At 34.5% G+C, this 18,828-nt stretch overlaps 1 protein-coding gene across 1 annotated transcript in view; it reads right to left on the bottom strand.

Annotated features, from left to right (window-relative positions):
* LOC126975744 (O-acyltransferase like protein-like) overlaps positions 1 to 6,232 on the bottom strand; it is a 50,147-nt gene extending 43,915 nt beyond the window's left edge. Inside the window, exon 1 of the mRNA XM_050823757.1 lies at positions 6,107 to 6,232. Coding sequence (XP_050679714.1) covers positions 6,107 to 6,206 — 100 coding nt within the window. The 5' untranslated portion in view covers positions 6,207 to 6,232. The remainder of the gene's footprint in view (positions 1 to 6,106) is intronic.
* Positions 6,233 to 18,828: the final 12,596 nt, after the last annotated feature.

The following is an 18,828-nucleotide window of genomic DNA, read 5'->3' as shown; positions in this document are numbered from 1 at the left end:
TAGTGTGCGTGACAAGCTATGTCTTACACACGCGATTTGCATGACACTTTGTATTAGTGTGCGTGAATTGCTCAAAATAGTTGTATGTTCTAAACACAATATTTTTTCGATGTTTTCACAGCTATCACAGTCTATCTAGACGTTTTAAATGATCTAATCTTAAAACAATATTCCTCGTGCTGCTATTAGTTTGTAGAATAACAATATTGTAATAATAATAATATTGACACACTTTTTACACAAATTATCTTGCCCCAAGTTAAGCATATATAGCCTGCGTAGGTTACAAGACAACGATATATTTAATACAATATGCTTACTTAAACATACATAAATACATTTAAACATCCATGACTCGGAAACAAACATCCATATTGATCATATAAATGCTTGCACCTACCGGGATTCGAACCCGGTAATATAGACGGTATTAAATACAACCAATGAAATTATTATAACGCATAATTAAGTCAAATAGCGTTTATTTAAATATAAATAAATTATTTTATAGAATCAGTAATAAATGTATTTTATTTTTATCTTACATATTATACTTATCGAAATTTTATTTAGTTCTTGTCCATTGGTTGTGGTTTAGTAGAGATATGAAATGAAAGAGACTTGTAGCTGTAGTATGATACGAATCGTCTAGTTGACCAAATAACGTTAGTGGGTCGAATTTGGGTATCGGTGTTATAGTTTTCGCCCAAAGAAGTATAAGATCTTCACAAAATACAATAGTGATGATAGACACGAAGAATACAAAATCGTACTCAGCGGTGGATTTACACTAGGGGCAGTTGGGGCAAGTGCCCAGGGCGGCAAATTTTTTAGGGCGACAAAATTTTGAAAGTGAAAAAAATTTTTTTTAGTCTTATCAAGATTGCTTGATTACTTAATTAATTCTTGAGTTAATTAATAATTTTTAGTTAAATTGATAATTCAAGAAATTCAATTTATCCATTATTTGTAAATTCATGTTTATAGAATACTAGCTGACCCAGCAAACGTTGTATTGCCGATATTAAAATCGCGATACAAAAGTAACTGTTGATCGTAGATGGGTGGAAATTTGAAGTTGTATGTATTTTTAATGCCACATTATAAAAAAATAAAAATAAAAATTTCGTCCAAAAATTAAAAAAAATATTTTTAAGGGTGAACAACCCTTATTACTTAGGGGTATAAAAATAGATGTTGGCCGATTCTCAGACCTACTCAATATACTCACAATAAAAATTTCGTCCAAAAATTAAAAAAAAATTTTTAAGGGTGAAAAACCCTTATTACTTAGGGGTATAAAAATAGATGTTGGCCGATTCTCAGACCTACTCAATATACTCACAAAATTTCATGAGAATCGGTCAAGCCGTTTCGGAGGAGTACGGGAACGAACATTGTGACACGAGAATTTTATATATAAGATATAGGTAACATATAATAAAGTTTCTGCAATAAATTAGTTATTTTTGTTTTAAAAAATAAATTATATAAACTATAAGTTTAAGTAAAATTCCAGTATAGGGGCGGATTTTTTTCCGGTGCCCAGGGGTGCCATTAAGTTTAAATCCGGCCCTGATTGTACTTTACATAAAACATTTTTTTTATATTTTGGTTGGGGGGTAAACTTCAAGTAAGTCAACGGCAGCCTGGCATAACTCTCTAAGAAAGAAGCGATTCACTCGATTTTATGAAACGTGCGGTCATTGATAGATTGACAGATGACGGCTATGATCTTGTAAAAAACGGATATCATCAACTACGTTTCAAGCAACTGTTCGCTTTCAAACTAAGCCGAATTATACTTATTCGCGTTTCGCGACACTGTAATTACTACTATTTCAAACTTATGTCATATCACTGCACGTTCCATACTAAACTAAATTTAAATTTTTACTTAGACAGTCTTCTTATAACGTAGTGTTTACATCCTCTTTGGTCAACGGATGAAAGTGAAAACTACCCGCAAACAATAATAAAGATTTGCAACGCGACACATACGATGAATAAAGCATTTATCAAATCAAATAACATCAATATCCAAATAAAATTTGAAAAACTAATTTTTCTTGAACGATGCGGGACTCGAACCCACAACCTCCAGCGTTCCGTGCCGGTGCTCTAACCAACTGAGCCAACCGTTCGATTAACGCCTCGCTATAAAACCCTGTTTGCTTTGTTCAACTCTCAGGTTGTGGCTTCATCTACAGGATCTACTTTACAGTTGATAACCTGCTCAACCCCAATATATGTATATTAGGAAATTGACTTGAGATGTCGCTCTTGTAAATCTCAACAATATGTTATGTTTTTAAAGTGATAACCCTCACTTCTAGGATCAATACACAAATAAAATTTGAAAATCAAAATTTTATGAACGATGCGGGACTCGAACTCACGACCTCCGGCGTTGCGTGCCTCAATATCGCTTTATTATGGCATTACAAAAAACGGCTGCCATATAAATACCGTTTTGGTTAGTCTGTCATAGGTACAGTAGAAATAAATAATCTTTGAGTTTAAAGTCAATTATTTGATTTTGTTTTCTTGTTATTTATCTAAAACCAAAGAGAAGCAAGATCGTGGGGAATTGTGGGAGGCTTTCCACAGGATGCCGGCTATATTATGGATACCACAACAGCGTCTTTTTCTGTCGTGAAGCAGTAATGTGTAAATATTACTGTGTTTCGGTCTGAATGACGCCGTAGCTAGTGAAATTACTGGGCAAATGAGACTTAAGATCTTATGTCTAGAGTGCAATTGCAGTGCCGTTCAGGATTTTTGCGTTTTTCATGAATCCTGAGCGGCACTGCTTTGTAATGTGCAGGGCGTATCAATCAATCGTGCCATCGGCTGAACGTCCTGCTTGTCTCGTCCCTTATTATCGTAAAGAAACAGTAACATAAATCTGCGGAGTAGTTGTCGGTACGTTCACCTGGTTTGTGAAAAATAGTGGTTTTATAATAGTTGTTTTCATACATAAATATTCATACATTCGGAAATTGCAATTTACACAAATATAGTTCAACAGCTGACGTTGTATTACCTCGGGACAACAAGTTTGGCTATTTTATATCTTTAATTATAAGAAATATAATGCAATCTCAATGCTAAGGACAAATTATTCAATGCGACTTGTGTTAAATAATTATGTATATTATTATATCAATATTTAAATTCGCGGAAGGTAAAACAAACTTAAAGATTAAAGTCGTTTTTTTGATCTTGAACTGTGTCAATGATAGCAATAAAGTTTCATTTGGGGATATTTTACGTGCATTTCTGTAATATGCATTGTTACAATTTTATTCTTATACAAGTTTTTATACAAGTTATTATACAAGTTTATTTGGAACAATTTGACAAAGCTAATACAAACATGTAAAACGTTGATAGCTACAAAAGTATGCAGCCCAGCTAAAAATGCCCTTCTCCCGATACCAATAAGGAATTATGTTCCATGCACAAATATCCCTAAATCACGCCACACACTACTGACTACGTCCATACTTTCGGGTATTTTTGTTGCATTTGAACGTCGTAGTTAGTATTGTTTCTTGTTATTAAGAGAATCAAAGACCAAAATGAATTAGGCACCACGTGTACAGTGAATGTACTATTAGTGTCAAGTGTCAATGTGTCAAGAGTTTCTCGCCGTCTCCGCAGTTCCGCCGCGACCGAGGGGTGCAACTTCCCTATTTTGGCACATGATAAAAATTTGCATTGAAAGTGCTACCATCTATTCTATTAGGTTACTGCAAATTCATCACGATGGCGATCATTTTACATACAGGATAGATGGATAGATGGAGCTAGTGATAGTAAAAAAACTTACTTAAGTTAGTTATTAAAACAAGACTTGACTATCGTATGGCAATCAAAGTAATATAAAACTCCGATAAAAACACTGAAACTCTTCACTCCATAGGGAGTGCCGCTTGCGCCTCTCTCTCCCCATGAGAAGGTCGCCTTCGATGAAGGCTTAGAGGGCACCTGCCCAAAGCCAACTGCAGGTGGTGTTTAGTGGGTAGGCACCTAGGTTTCACGTGAGTCCCACATAACCAACGCAGACTTAGGCTGCGTTGGTATGCATGAGCATTCACCACCTCCCTCCCGTCGTTATCCCGGAGGGTAGCCCATTCCCTTGCTAGGACGCAAAAAAAAAAAAAAAAAACTGAAACTCTAATGAGATTAAGAATTTCCATCCACAAATAAAGATCACATTACAATATTCATCAATATCGGAATATGCAATTAAAATCTCCGACGGTAGTTGGTACACTACGGGCGTAAAGTATTTTTACTAAAAATGACGCAGCGCCATCTCTTAGCCTGGGTACACTGATAAACATCAGTGGCACATCTATCTCTGGTATATAGTGGCCTATCTATGGCCGCGACCACGATTAATGCAATTGCATCGAAATATCAGCACCAAATTAATAAAATATACCCGTCCTCGAGTACCCGTCATAATACTTACAAAAGTTTAAAATCTAAATCGTAAACAAATTTAGCTAATTGATAGCAAAAAAATAGCTTATTATAATAAAGTTCCATCGGCGCAAAACTTACGACAAAATGTGAGGGAGAAATTTAGGAGAGAGATGAGAAAACCTTATTACTCCATGGATTGGCCATAAGGATGCTCGGTCAGGCATTTGTTAGCCTGAGATGTATAGAGTTTACTTAGACTTTTCTCAGACTTTACTTAATTAAAACTTTGCTAAGTGTTATAAAACGCGAACTTGACTTTAGCATTGGGCTATTTTAGCATAAGCTCACTATAATTTCATCTGTAAAATGACTATGAAGACAAAATCAAAGATTATGCTAAGCATACACTCGGCTAGTTTTACCTAAGTAAAGTCTGAGCAAACTCTTAGTACGCTCTATAGATGACAGGCTACTTGAATTTTTTGAGTTTGAGTTTGACAAACAAATAGACCGACAAACAGGCTTCATTAAAACCACATCAAGGTAAACACGAAATCTCTTCCGATCTCATTTGAATATTTTTATGTAATGCGGAGTAATTTTAATGTATAATACGAGTCATTTGATTTCAATTTGTATTAAAAAATACCGAACTAAATTTTTGTTCAGGGTCGTCATAGAGTTTAGTGAAAATAAAAACAATAAAAATAATTTACATTTTCACTAGCTACTTTATCCTACTATATCCTACTAATATTATAAATGCGAAAGTTTGAGAGTGTGTGTGTATGTTTGTTACTACTTTACGCAAAAACTACTGAATGAATTTTAATGAAACTTTACAATCATATAGCTTACACATCAGAATAACACAAAGGCTTTAATTTGTAAAGATATAGCATGAATTATCAAAAATATAACCATATGTGTCCAGAAGTAGGAAAAAAATCTACAATCTGGGAGCTATTCATGTTTGCGGCACAAAACCCGTAGACATAGCCCGTTACATAAATACATTTAATGGATATCGGCGCCAATACCTAATACAACACACATATTATTAAAATAATAAGATTTATAATTTAATCTTAAAAATTAAAAGAATTTTTCGTGGTAGCCGGCCTTAAAAAGTAAGTCGCAGAAAAACGGTCGAACACTAAAATTGGTCAGCTAGTAAAAATATAAAACAAAACTTACCTACCGGGTTCACACATTGCATGAGTACACATTACACTTTTTCTTATAAATTGGTTGATTTTATTTTATTATGTATATTACTTTTTAATCATTTCCTTATAAAATATATTATATATTTAAATTTGGTTATGAGAACACGATCCTCGTGACATTATCATGTTTTTCTACACTTAATGTTCTTAAATTTTAAATATTTAAATTCATTAGGCATTTAATTAGATCGCTAAGATTCGCAAGGCTCACCTTGTGAATTGTTTAGATTTATTTTAAACACACTCAAAGAGCTCATATTCAATATAATAAAAAAAGTTTTAACGATAATAAAGCTCTATGAAAGAAATTGTAAATTAACACAAATGCTAATAATTCACTAGAGATGTTGCAACCCTCAATTAAGGGTTGTCCCGACGTAACATCTCCTATAAGAGTACACAATACAGGGTTGTAGCTGTAGAGTTAAAAGCAACCATACCAGTATATTCTCGGAGGATTGCGGCGGTTGCCGTAGCTGGGGTGGTTGCGGCGACCGCGATGGTTGCGGCAACCAGCAGGCTCACTGAGTACGAGATCATCGCGTGTTGCCCCCGCAGGGAAGCTTCAAAGACTGCATGGCCTTAAACAGCCCCCGTTTTTTATAAACTCGCCTGCGAACCTTGACTTTGTGGCGAGTCGGAGAGAGGCCGGCCGTTAGTATGTGTTGACGCGAACAGTGAACGACATACAGCATATATACAATTTACGCTGTTCTTAGGGCTTCCGTCAACCGACCGAGTGAAATGCCTCATAGGGTGCCCTGATACGTTGAAGGAATTAAACAATACAGAAAGATATATTTTTTTATGAAAATAAGAGACGAGACGAGCACGACGTACAGCTGATGGTTATTGATATGCGCTGACCATTACAATAAAGTACCACTGAAAAACCCATAAATTCTGAGCGGCACCACAATAGCGCTCATTACCTTGAGACATAAGATGTTAAGTCTTATTTGCCCAGTAATTTCACTAGCTACGGCGCCCTTCAAACCGAAACACAATAATGCTTACACATTACTGCTTCACGGCAGAAATAGGCGTCGTTGTGGTACCCATAATCTAGCCGGCATGCTGTGAATAGGAGCTTCCTACTGGATAAACATCACTGGGTTAAATTGGAATGGTGCTTCAATAGAACTTATAGGTTTCGTGGCTTTGATGATCTAATTTTATAATGATTAATGATCATCCTTGTATAATGACTGCTTTTCCAACCAAGCACGAAGTTCAAGAACAAGAAGAAAGAAGGAGGAAGATGAGCCAGATAAGGTAAGAGGTCCATTTGCGAAGAACGGAAATAATGCACAAAAGAAAAAAAGGATGCTTAAATATTAATTAAATCAAAATCAAATCAAATCAAAAATATTTTTATTTCAAAAGTAAATTATATTACACTAGATTTCCTCAGAGAAGAATGAGCAAGAAACTATAAGGTTGCTCTTTTCAAAACAGATTAGGTGTCAAAAGTTCTTATTTTTAATGCAATTTACCAATCATTTCAATTACCATATAATATGCTAAGTGACGCAAAAAAAAAACGTCAAAAACTAAATGGCTTACACGAGTAAGTAAAACGTAAATTATAATAATAATTATAAACACAAGACTAGAAAAATCGGCGTAAATGGCGCGAATGGCAAACAATATTCGGCCGCACGGCAATGATATTTAAAAGTATAGATAGGTTACGTAGACAACATTCGGTTTGTTTGAAAATGATACACTAACGCACACATGAATAATTTAACATTGCAATAGCACACTACATTACAATTACACGTCAAAGAAGGATAGTAAATGCAATTATCGCAAGCGAAAAAGAGATAACTCTAATTTGCTAATTGCTTCGTATTTGTATAGAAAAAATACATTTAATTCATCAGATATGATTTTTACCGTACACCGTGATTTATGCCTAAATTACGATTCATTCATGAGTTCATGTAGTAAAAGATAATGTGTCATTGATTTTATAAAAAAAATATTTAATATTTATTATAATATATGGCCACATTGATGATATCAATTATTTATACATAAAATAATAAAAAAACATACAGACACCAAAACAAAACCGAAAGGTCTCTATCTACAGTAAGGGTCCCATTTTTGCAATTTTACTAACAACGGCTCCCAAAAAGTTTTAAGATTACAATTATTATTTTTTGTATCTTATATTATTTATGAAATCTTTTTGTTGAGGGTTTATTACAATAAGGTAATGGGAGAAGAAGAAAATGATCCATTGATTCTTCTGCAGCAAGGGATATACTGAAAGGGACAGTGTTAGTGAAAAAACTCCTACGTAAACAAATAGCACTCACTATCTATACGCACTTGTTTATTAAAAATTATTACATTTCGTATTACATTCACTGCAACAACGACTTTTTTACATTATTTCCTAAAATATTCTGGAATGGAGCGACCGTACTCAGGATATTAAATTATAAGTTTAATTGTACAATATTACTTTGTAAACATATTTTTTTTTGAATGAAAAAAAAAGCCCGCTGAGTTTGTTGCGCCCATTCTTCTCAGGTCTGAGGCACACGTTTTGGAATGGGTGGCAGTTTTTGACTTTCAATAAGTGATGTTACATCCTATTTTGAATAAAAATATTTGAATTTGAATAAACAAATATTTAGTAAAGTTGAACTTGGTTATGTTATGTTATAACGATTTGTGGGTGATTGGTGTTGACCTCTTCCATCTAATACTCGATAGGTTTTGCGATAGGTGCAGGACAGTGACCTTACACTTTACAGCATGATATTATTCGATAGTAACTGACGGCTCAAGGGCAGAGCTTACTTACATGCAGAAGCCAGACATGCTGCCACCAGGAGACAACGTGTGAGTCAACTGGTCACAAGTAATGACTAATGAACAAACATTAAGATTTTAATAAAAAATACCCTAAAATATCTAAGCCCAGGCATTAACTAGGTTCGGAAGTCGTCCACTCACTACCTAATTGCACTGTTTCATAATGTACGGAGTCAACTGATCACAAGTAACTAAGGCCACCCTTGCACAAACATTAACCCCCTTATTCATAATAGTCTGCTACTTAAAGCATTGCTAATTCTCACTCTGTCTTCTTCTATTGACCTAAGTCAGAATGAGAAAAAACACTACTAAGCGGCTCTTGAAAGTTAGCGGACCATTATGAATAAGATTTTAATAAAAAAAAACCTGACGCACTTACGGCTTACACACTTATTAACTACAGCCGTAATGGGTACATATACACCTATATAATGGACACAATGGCTACCATAAAAGGGTAAAATATAGACAGTAATACAATCTCAACAGGGCTACTGGAAACTCAAGCGCTGGCAGCTATTTCGGCTTAGATGTCCAATAGCTAGCTGAAGTACTGACAGTGTTCAACCTTTTAATGCCCAGTAGCTCAACCTTTTGCGAAGCGGCAGTAAATGTAAAAAAAAGAAGACTTGACATTCATAAGTGTCATTTCCTTGACCAACATGAATAAAATGATTTTGATTTGATTTATTCTACAATCTACACCTCCTCATAGTAATAGCTGTTTTTTTCTACGTATCATCAAATCATGTATTGTAAATGTATGAATAGTTAATAGCTACGTTTTGTCTGAATATACTAAATTATAAGCAAAATATATACGTAAATACATATTCATAATATTCTTTCTACATACGTTTGCACCTACTAAGGTTCTATTTATAACCCTGGACCCCTATCTTAGCCCACGCCCTAACTAGGTTCGGAAGTCGTCAAGGTAACTCAGTACCTAATTGTACTGTTTCATTATGTACGGAGGACGGCTTCAGTTTTGTAAACAAAACTCGCCTTTAACCGTTCCCGTAAAATTACTCAGAAACCAAGCAATAAACCATGAATAAAATTGAATGTAGAGACACATGTATGCATATGCTTAAGGCAGCTATTTGTTTATGTATGCGTGTCCACACTGTGTTCCCATCAATTATACTTATTTTTATTTTATATTCAGTAGCGGTCTGTAACTCGTGTAGTTCGATTCACTTATGATAAATAATGTGATTAAGTAATACTTATACGTATTGAAGAAGCTATATTGGATTTTAATTGAAGACAACACTTCCGCCGCTTAATAGGAACCTTTTTTTTTTTTTTTTGCGCCCAAGCACGGGAATGGGCTACCCTCCGGGATAACGACGGGAGGGAGGTGGTGAATGCTCATGCATACCAACGCAGCCTAAGTCCGCGTTGGTTATGTGGGACTCACGTGAAAACCTAGGTGCCTACCCACTAAACACCACCTGCAGTTGGCTTTGGGCAGGTGCCCTCTAAGCCTACATCGAAGGCGACCTTCTCATGGGGAGAGAAGAGGCGCAAGCGGCACTCCCTATGGAGTTTCCGCTGGGATAAATAGGAACCTACTCTACATTGAATATTATGGATTGTATACAAAACGATGTTAATCGAGTGTTAAAACCTTATACATAAGGTAGTGACTATTTATAGCGCGTTTTAATGGTTTTGCTTTAATAGTTATACTAAATTATTTCAATTACATTCAAGAAACTATTAGAAGTTAGAAAAAATCACGATATTGTAGCAAACAATGGTTTGTTGCTCAATTCAAATTATTTGAAATTAAAAGATCACACACAGCTTTATAATATTTACAAATTGCGAGTGACGGTCTGCGCATGCGCAATGCGCAGCTCGATCGCGTAATTCACTAAAGTTCTGGTATTATTGTATTCAGTTTCAGTATTGTGTCTTTAGTTGATATTCATTAGTGTAGTGTAGGTAACTTATTTATGTATGTTATTTAGATTATAATTTGTATAAGTAGTTATTTCTTTTGAGGTGTTTCATCTAGTGTGTGTTTACTGTTTTTTTCCACTTTACTTACTTTGTTAATATTTATTTATACAAGAAAAAATAATAAATATTATAGATATTGTTATATTCTCACGGCTCACATATTATATAGTAATAAGAATATATTTTCTCTATAAGTGAATATTGTATTATTCTTCTGAGAAATAAAGTTCTTAAATCTTACATTTATAACGTGAAGTTCAAGAGAACTAGCCGATAGTAAAATATCTGAAATATATTTTTTTATGACATTAAGTGACGAGACGAGCAGGACGTTCAGCTGATGGTAATTGATACGCCCTGTCCACTACAATGCGGTGCCGCTCAGGATTCTTGAAAAACCCCAAAAATTCTCAGTGGGATCACAATTGCGCTCGTCTCCTTGTGACATAAGATGTCAGGTCTCATTTGCCCAGTAATTTCACTAGCTACGGCGCCCTACAGACCGAAACACAGTAATGCATACTCATTACTGCTTCAGCACAGAAAATGGCACCGTTGTGGTACGCATAATCTAGCCACAGCAAAAGTGTCTACCTGGATGCAATTAACAATTATGACAGTAATCACGACCATCATGTTTACGAAGTATCCTTACACAAACAATGAATTCAAGCTCTAAAGTTTGCATTGCATCCAATATACGATAATTTATATTTATATAGTGCATTCTTTATTACTTTTTATGAAATATTTGATATAATTTTAACACGATTCATATATTTGATTGGAAACTAATTTGCTATGTGTATTACAGCCATTGTAAAATACTTTATTGATTGAAAAGAGTGGCCTTTGAGTTTTTTATATGTTGTTCTCATGTGCTCTACTTTTACCGAACGTATGGTAGATTCAGTAATTTAATAGAAATATTTATAGTGACGATTCAAAAGCGCTTATTTGAATATAGATTATTTGACTTTGACTTTAAAGGCATAAAAAGGCGTTTATTTTCTCAAAAATTTATTCCTTTAGAATTCTTTTTGATGTCATTTCTTATACTACTAGATACTACTACCGCTTCGCTCTTATCAATAAAAATATACAATATTGTACAGTCATTTCTATAAAATATATATTCAGTCGCTATAAAATATTCACAATCTAGTCCCAGGCTGTCCGATCATTTAGATATTCAGCAGTGGAGTAATAGGATTTACGACAGAGCCATTTTTTTATAAAACATTTAAATTTATTTATAGCTTACAGCAGCTTGTCGGTCATCGTTCGATAATGATCATGCACTACTTTTGAACTATCGTCCCCAAGAACTAACATTGGGTTTTGCGCACAGAATGTGTAAATTTTATAACAATTGTCTTCTTCAAATCGACATATTTTCGTGCTCGCCTGCTACGTTCAGACACAATTTAGAATTAAAATGAAAATCATTGTTATCGTTACCCTAATTTAATTAAATTTGTAGATCTTTTGTATCAATGCACGTAATCAAATTAGTTATTTCTGTGAATGTTTGCGTTTGCCATTATTATTATTGTATCTGTGAAACATGTGTTAGGACGCATCTATATGTTTCGCGACGGTATAGCGGCGAAGATTTACTGTTAAGTGACCCTCAAATTGTCTATGTAATTATTTATTTATTTTAAATTTCTAGTAAGAAATTATTTGTTCGCCAAATCGATAATGTAGTCACGTTTTTCTCATACGATAGTTGGACAGAGTGTCTGTGGTGTTGATGGAGTATCAAGCTCAATCACGACCGTTAGTTAGCACACTATGACCCACCAGTGAATCGGCACGCCACACGTAAACAAGTCCACGTCTCGTACCGTTGATGAAAGTTCAAAGAACTCTTACTATCCTGCTGTTAAGAATCTAGAATACACAATGCGTTGGAAGAATTTATCAGATTTATGATCGGAACTAGCGTCAGGCTGTAATGCCTTATATACATCAACATACTTTTGAACTAAGAAATTGAGAGACTGGCTTTTGTTATTTCTGGCACAGAATCAATCGAAGGCTTCAAAAATTACAACACTTTTAAATTAACCAAGACTGCTGTCGCTGCTCCTTCTTAAAAAGGTTTGTTTCTTGTATCGTTATATTATGTTGCTGGAAAGTAGTTCTACAGCAGTTCCAAGCGCATATCCTACTAAACTAACTATAGATAAAAGCATCTCCCACGTAAAATCGTTCCCTCACATAGCTAAGTATACGTTACAATTGTTTACAGAATCAACTCAACTTTTTTTTGTGCCCAGTTAAAGAGAAAGAGCTACCCTCCGAGATAACGACGGGAGGGAGGTGATGAATGCTCGTGCATATCAATGCAGTCAAAATTTGGGTTGGATATTTGTGGTTGGTTGTGGGACTCACGTAAATACCTAAGTGCTTAACCACTAAATACGACCTGAGGTTGGATATCTGCAAGTGCCCTCTAAGCCTTCATCGAATGCGATCTTCTCTTGGGGAGAGCGAGGCGCAGCTCTTAGGGAGTGCCCCTACGGAGTATCCGCTGGGGTGGCTCAACTCTGGCCATCTTTCAAATATAAACAACAAAGTAAAAATTTATATGAATTGTAATATAATATGAATAATATAATATGAATTGGAATAGTGTAAGTTAGTCTTGTGTAGTCTTTCATGCATTCAAATTATAAAGAAAAATATTATAAATGCTGTGTACACTGTAATTGTTACCCGTACTTATAGAAAGAAACAAAAAAAATGCCATAATACTGATATAGGAGATGGGTTGTGTCGCTGGGCACAAAGGAATGCTTGCGGCAAAACACCCATGCGAAGCTAAGCACATCGTTGAAATCAGCTTTCATAATATTCATTTCAACCAGCCGTCCCCGCCGCCATTCATAGGAAATGACAACCTGGCCCATGTGGCAAAAGATAAAATCGATCTTGTGAGCACCATCCCGCAGTGTGAGAGCTCTGTACCGGAAGTAACAAAGCGTATGGCAGTACCTAATAAATAATAAAACATATTAATACACAAACACACACACTTACACACTAAACACTCATATCCCTTCTTTCCCCCTTCTCTGATCATGTCTAATTACTACTGTTAAGTATAATACTTAACGTTACTACTATATATAAAACAAGGTAGAACTTTTATAAATAGTTTGAAAGTACATATTATTTCATTTGTGTAATTTGCGTAGTAAAAAAAGGTCAAAATTATATTTTTATTAGTTAACTTTTACATGCATAAATAACTCTTAAGTATAATATAATTTTGTTTGTTATAAATAAAGGTTAAAGAGCGGTGACTCCCAACACAGGCGATAAGCTTAACGGGAGACACCTGCCCCTAGTTTTTAAGTACTTTTTGTTAAAGAAATAAACAATTTATTATTATTAATATAGAACAGTTCCGGCTTATATACCGGAGAAGTAGTATCACCGAAGGTAATTATAGCAATTATAAAGCATGGAAATGATTTCTTAATAGAAATTTGAACACGTCACGTGCAGATGGGTCGAGGACAGTCTCAGTGTTCATTTTATCGAATAATTGTTCACAATAATCCTTACGGTTGAGAAGGTAGCAGACCGTTCTTCTTCTTAGTAAATAGATAGCATTATACACACATAGAGAAAGGGCCGCTAAGCTTTTTGCGCCCTTACTTCTCGATGAAGTCTTTCGAATAGGTCGTAGATTTTGGCGCTTTTTTGTATGTTTTTATTATAGACACAAAAACAAGCTGTTTTAAACTATACTAAACTAAAAAACGATATGATATGGTACATTATAAACTTAACAGCCTTTTCACAGGTTTGTACAGCTCTGTTGTATTATCCTACTAATCTTCCCTTTCATCGCGTGCGTCAGTGCATGTTTCAGTATGACAACTCAATGATAATTGAATTAGCAGACGCCTCTGTTTATGACATGATTATTCTCATAATAAAAATTTTATTGAGATAAAACCTTTAGTTGCGAATGCAACGGCCAACTACTAAAAATAATGTGAGTACGACAAAACGTAAAGTATTTTAGTGTCATTATAAATAAACAAATTAAGTCTTATGTTAAAAGTGATTTAGTCAGACCAAATAATATAATCAAACAATAGCACTGCTGAAAAGTCTTTTAAGGTGTAGTACCGACTGATAAAGCGCTACAGTAGAAAGTGAACACCAATATTATTTCTTGAAACAGCTAGATGAATATCGTCATCACGATTAATAAACCTTGCTCCGGAGCGGCATATATTGATATCTTTTTTGTGTAATATTTCTGGAGTACTAGCGATACCATTAAATAATTTAAATAAAAATAGAATAGTCTTGAATTCAGCTAAGATTTTCGAGAGATTATTTAATTTAAAATATTTAGCCTCTGACTATAAGATAAACAAGAACCACTATTTGTGTATTTGTATACCAGAAATCGAGTAATGGTCCGCAATCACACAAGCATATTCCAAATACGACCAAACGAATGCATTGTATAAGCAGATGATAGAGTTTCTTCTTCTTTCTTCTTAATCTGTTTAAGATTTTTGGTAGAACGTCTAATAAAAGTATCCATTTTTGTAACCGTAACCTTTTTAACTACTCCATATATTTTGAATAAAAGTCTAGAGTCAATTAATTTCTTTGGCAGTATTTGCCTCATTGATAGCAAGGTTATTATCAAAATATGTTTTGGAAATAATATTATTTTTCAATGCGACTTTAACATGAACACATTTTTTAGCGTTAAGGGTCATATTGTTACTTTTGTCCCAGTCGTCAATAGAGTTGAGATCTTGTAGCAGCGCTCCTTCAATAAGCGACTTAATCAATCTGTACAACTTTAGATCATCAGCATAAAGTAGCGCTTTGGTATGCTTCACAACTGAAACAACGTCATTATTAAAATCTACAAACAGCAAAGGCCCTACGAGTAATCTTTGGGGTACACCAGAAAATATAGTGTAAGACGAGGAGGTGTAACCGTTTGTGATGACTCTTGAAAACTACCACTTATGTAAGACTCAAATCAAGATTATAGGGAGTTAGAGAGGTCGTAGTTGAAAAGCTTAGTAAGGAGTAGACTATGATCGACTATATCAAACGCACTACTGAGATCTGTGTAGATGATATCAGTGTAAATAACACTGCTTTCTGTAAAGTCATAAACAAAAATTCATAAAAATATTCACAGTAGATTTTCCACCAAGAAAACCATGCTGAGTGTTAGAAATATTATGTTCTTTCAAATGCCAAATCATAAAGTATGAGTTTGACACACTGGTGTTTATTTGATTTGAAGTGACCATTACTATACAAGTCTATAGTATTAACTGTGGTATTAGTTTTTGTCCAGACTGGTCACAATTCAGTCTATCTCTTACTTGAGGTAAAAATCGTAACTATCGTTGACTTTTCTGTCCCAATAAACTTATCGACGCTAATTCACCTTATCTGTACACGTGTCTGCCAATAGGACGACGTATAGCTACGACGTATACCAGCGATAGAAGTTTGTATGGAAATTGCAATTCACGCGTCCCAATATAAGGCGATAAGAATGACCTAACGGGTATATTCGGACAGCTTCAGATTATTGACAGCTAACTACTGACAGTAGAATGTAGTAATTTATCTCTATCTATAGATAGTATATTGGGAACAACCGTTAGACTTCTCCCTTTTGTTGTCATTAAGGCAGTGAGGTAAATTCGTGAATGAGTATCATGGTTTACTCGTGTCTGATGTGTCACCGCGCTCAATGCTGGTCGCGGCCACAATGTGTTTGACCTTTAAATATCTTAAACTTCATAATTATAATAGCCGTAATATTTTTTTTTACGATTTTAATTAATTAATTATTTAAATATGGCAATTATGTGAATAAATACATATCTAATTGCGTTGTTTTGTTAGATATGAAGCAGTGAACTTGAAACATACGTGCAGATAAGCCAGTAGGTAACTATAACAATACGAATTTAAAATTATTTTACCGGATGTTTTCATCAGCGCGCTGTTGTGGTATAGCTTTTTTTATACATAATCGAGTGTTCGCCTGTCATAAGTGTTGATAAGTCTTGGAAGAGGAATAAACATAAACGATGTTATGTTTATAAGCACTACTTCATATCTCAGAACTCAACTTTCATGTTTTTTTTAGAAGCAGGTAGGATTTTATCAGGGAGAATTATGATGTAGTAAATATCATGCTTTCTATCTACTTTCAGCATTTATTCTAAACAATACAATGGTTATTTTTACTAACTATATTTACAATACTTATTATGATTACGTGTCTACATGATGTAAAAAAAAAAGCGGCCAAGGGTTCCGTAGCAGCAAGTAATATAATATAAAAGTTCTATTAGTTCGTTACAATACAAAGTTACAACTTTGATCAGTTTTAATAATAGTGTATTTTTTAAATTCAGTTATTGATAATACAATTTATGACGTTTTAAAAACACTACTTACTAGGTCTCGTTCAAACCAATTTTCGGTGGAAGTTTGCATGGTAATGTAGGTATTTCACATATTTTTTGTTGAGTTTTATCATTGTCTTATTTTAGAAGTTACTTCACATTTTACCAACTGTATAGTACTTCGGAAAAAAGTGGCTGTGACATATGGACGGACAGACAGACATGACGAATCTATAAGGGTTTCGTTTTTTGCCATTTGGCTACGGGACCCTAACTATACCGATCCGTTGGCTGAAACAGCTGCCAGTGGTTCTGTCTGTGTTTCCAGTAGCTCTAAGATCTGTGACTTAGATAGTAATTTGTATATTCTTCGCGCCTCTGGGGCCAACGGGCCAAGTGTCTCGACACCAAATTATTATTCCCACACACTGGTTGGCTTTGCACAGTTCCTAGTGAGCCATCCAGAGGAATTAATACTTTAAAAGTCTCTCTTTTTTTATATATGAGATATACATTGTACAAGTTATATTTTTAAGGAAATAGCAAAAAAGGTTAGTCGACATCACAGGAGACTGAAGAGCTGGCAGCTACCTCGGACAAAGAATTAGTCTAGGTATTCAAAGGGGGAACGCTACCAGTATCTTCAGAACCTTGCCTAAAGGGATTCCTTTTAACAATATATTTTAGCTATTATATTATATTTTTTAAGGTTTTTAGTTTTAGGTTCATTGTTCTAGTACATATATTTTATTATTTCTGTATAAATAAATAGATATTGTTATATTAGGCATCAAGAAGCAATTAATTGTCATTATAATAAATAATGAAAAAATAAAACAAATAAATATAGTCTTTGCTGCATTTTTGATTTCTTGCACTTGATCGAAGGCCTTACGCAATATAATAATCCAAACGAGACGAGGGCGTTTTACTAGAATACATATAAATTAAATATGAAGGACGATGTACCAATACAATCAAAACATAAAAGTAGACAAAACAGAATGTAAACACCGCGACCGCCCACAGATTGTGCAACATTCTAGTAATTTCTGGTTATTATGAGTTATTATTTGATCCATAACAAACGCCGAATGCGATCAATTCAATGTCACAGCCCGGCTCGCTTGGTCTAATTGTGGCCAATTCTGGTTCGCGAGGCCGAATGGAAATTCGCAACTCCGTTTGTTTCTACGAGGGTCAGCTCTCAATGGGTCTCTAACAATAATTATAACAATCGTAACACCACCTGAATAGCTGTCATTGACGCAAGCACTGCTTAAATAAAGTTCAAGAATTAATTACTCGATTTTAATCCAGATTGTATTAGAGAGTTGGTCGCTTTGTCTGGAAAGGCCATATTGAGAAGATAAGTGGGGAGAGTCGTGGACTATATATTTTTTTTATTTCAATACGGGACGTGACGAGCAGGACGTTCATCTAATGGTAATTAATACACCCTGCCCATTAATGTAAATGTTTAAATGTATTAATGTATGTTTATATGAATTTATGTGTGTTTAAGTAAGTATACTGTATTAAATATATCATTGTCTTGTAACCCATAACACAGGCTATATTTGCTTAACTTGGGGCAAGATAATTTGTGTAAAAAGTGTGTTAGTATTATTATTATTATTAATATTACAATGCAGTGCCGCTCAGGATTCTTGAAAAACCCAAAAAAACTCCGAGCGGCACTACAATGCGCTCGTCACCTTGCGAATTAAGATGTTTAGTCTCATTTGCCCAGTAATTTTACTAGCTACGGCGTCCTTCAGACCGAAATACAGTAATAACAAATTACTGCTTCACGGCAGACGCCGCTGTGGTACCCATAATCTAGCCGGCACACTATAATAAAAAACCCCAGCACGATGATATGAAATGGAATGCGGAGACACCAATAAAAAAATAAATAA

This window comes from Leptidea sinapis, chromosome 37 (genome assembly GCF_905404315.1).
Source record: "Leptidea sinapis chromosome 37, ilLepSina1.1, whole genome shotgun sequence".
NCBI lineage: Eukaryota > Metazoa > Arthropoda > Insecta > Lepidoptera > Pieridae > Leptidea > Leptidea sinapis.
The sequence above is the reverse complement of the archived record's forward strand: the minus strand, read 5'-3'. Positions and strand labels throughout refer to the sequence as shown.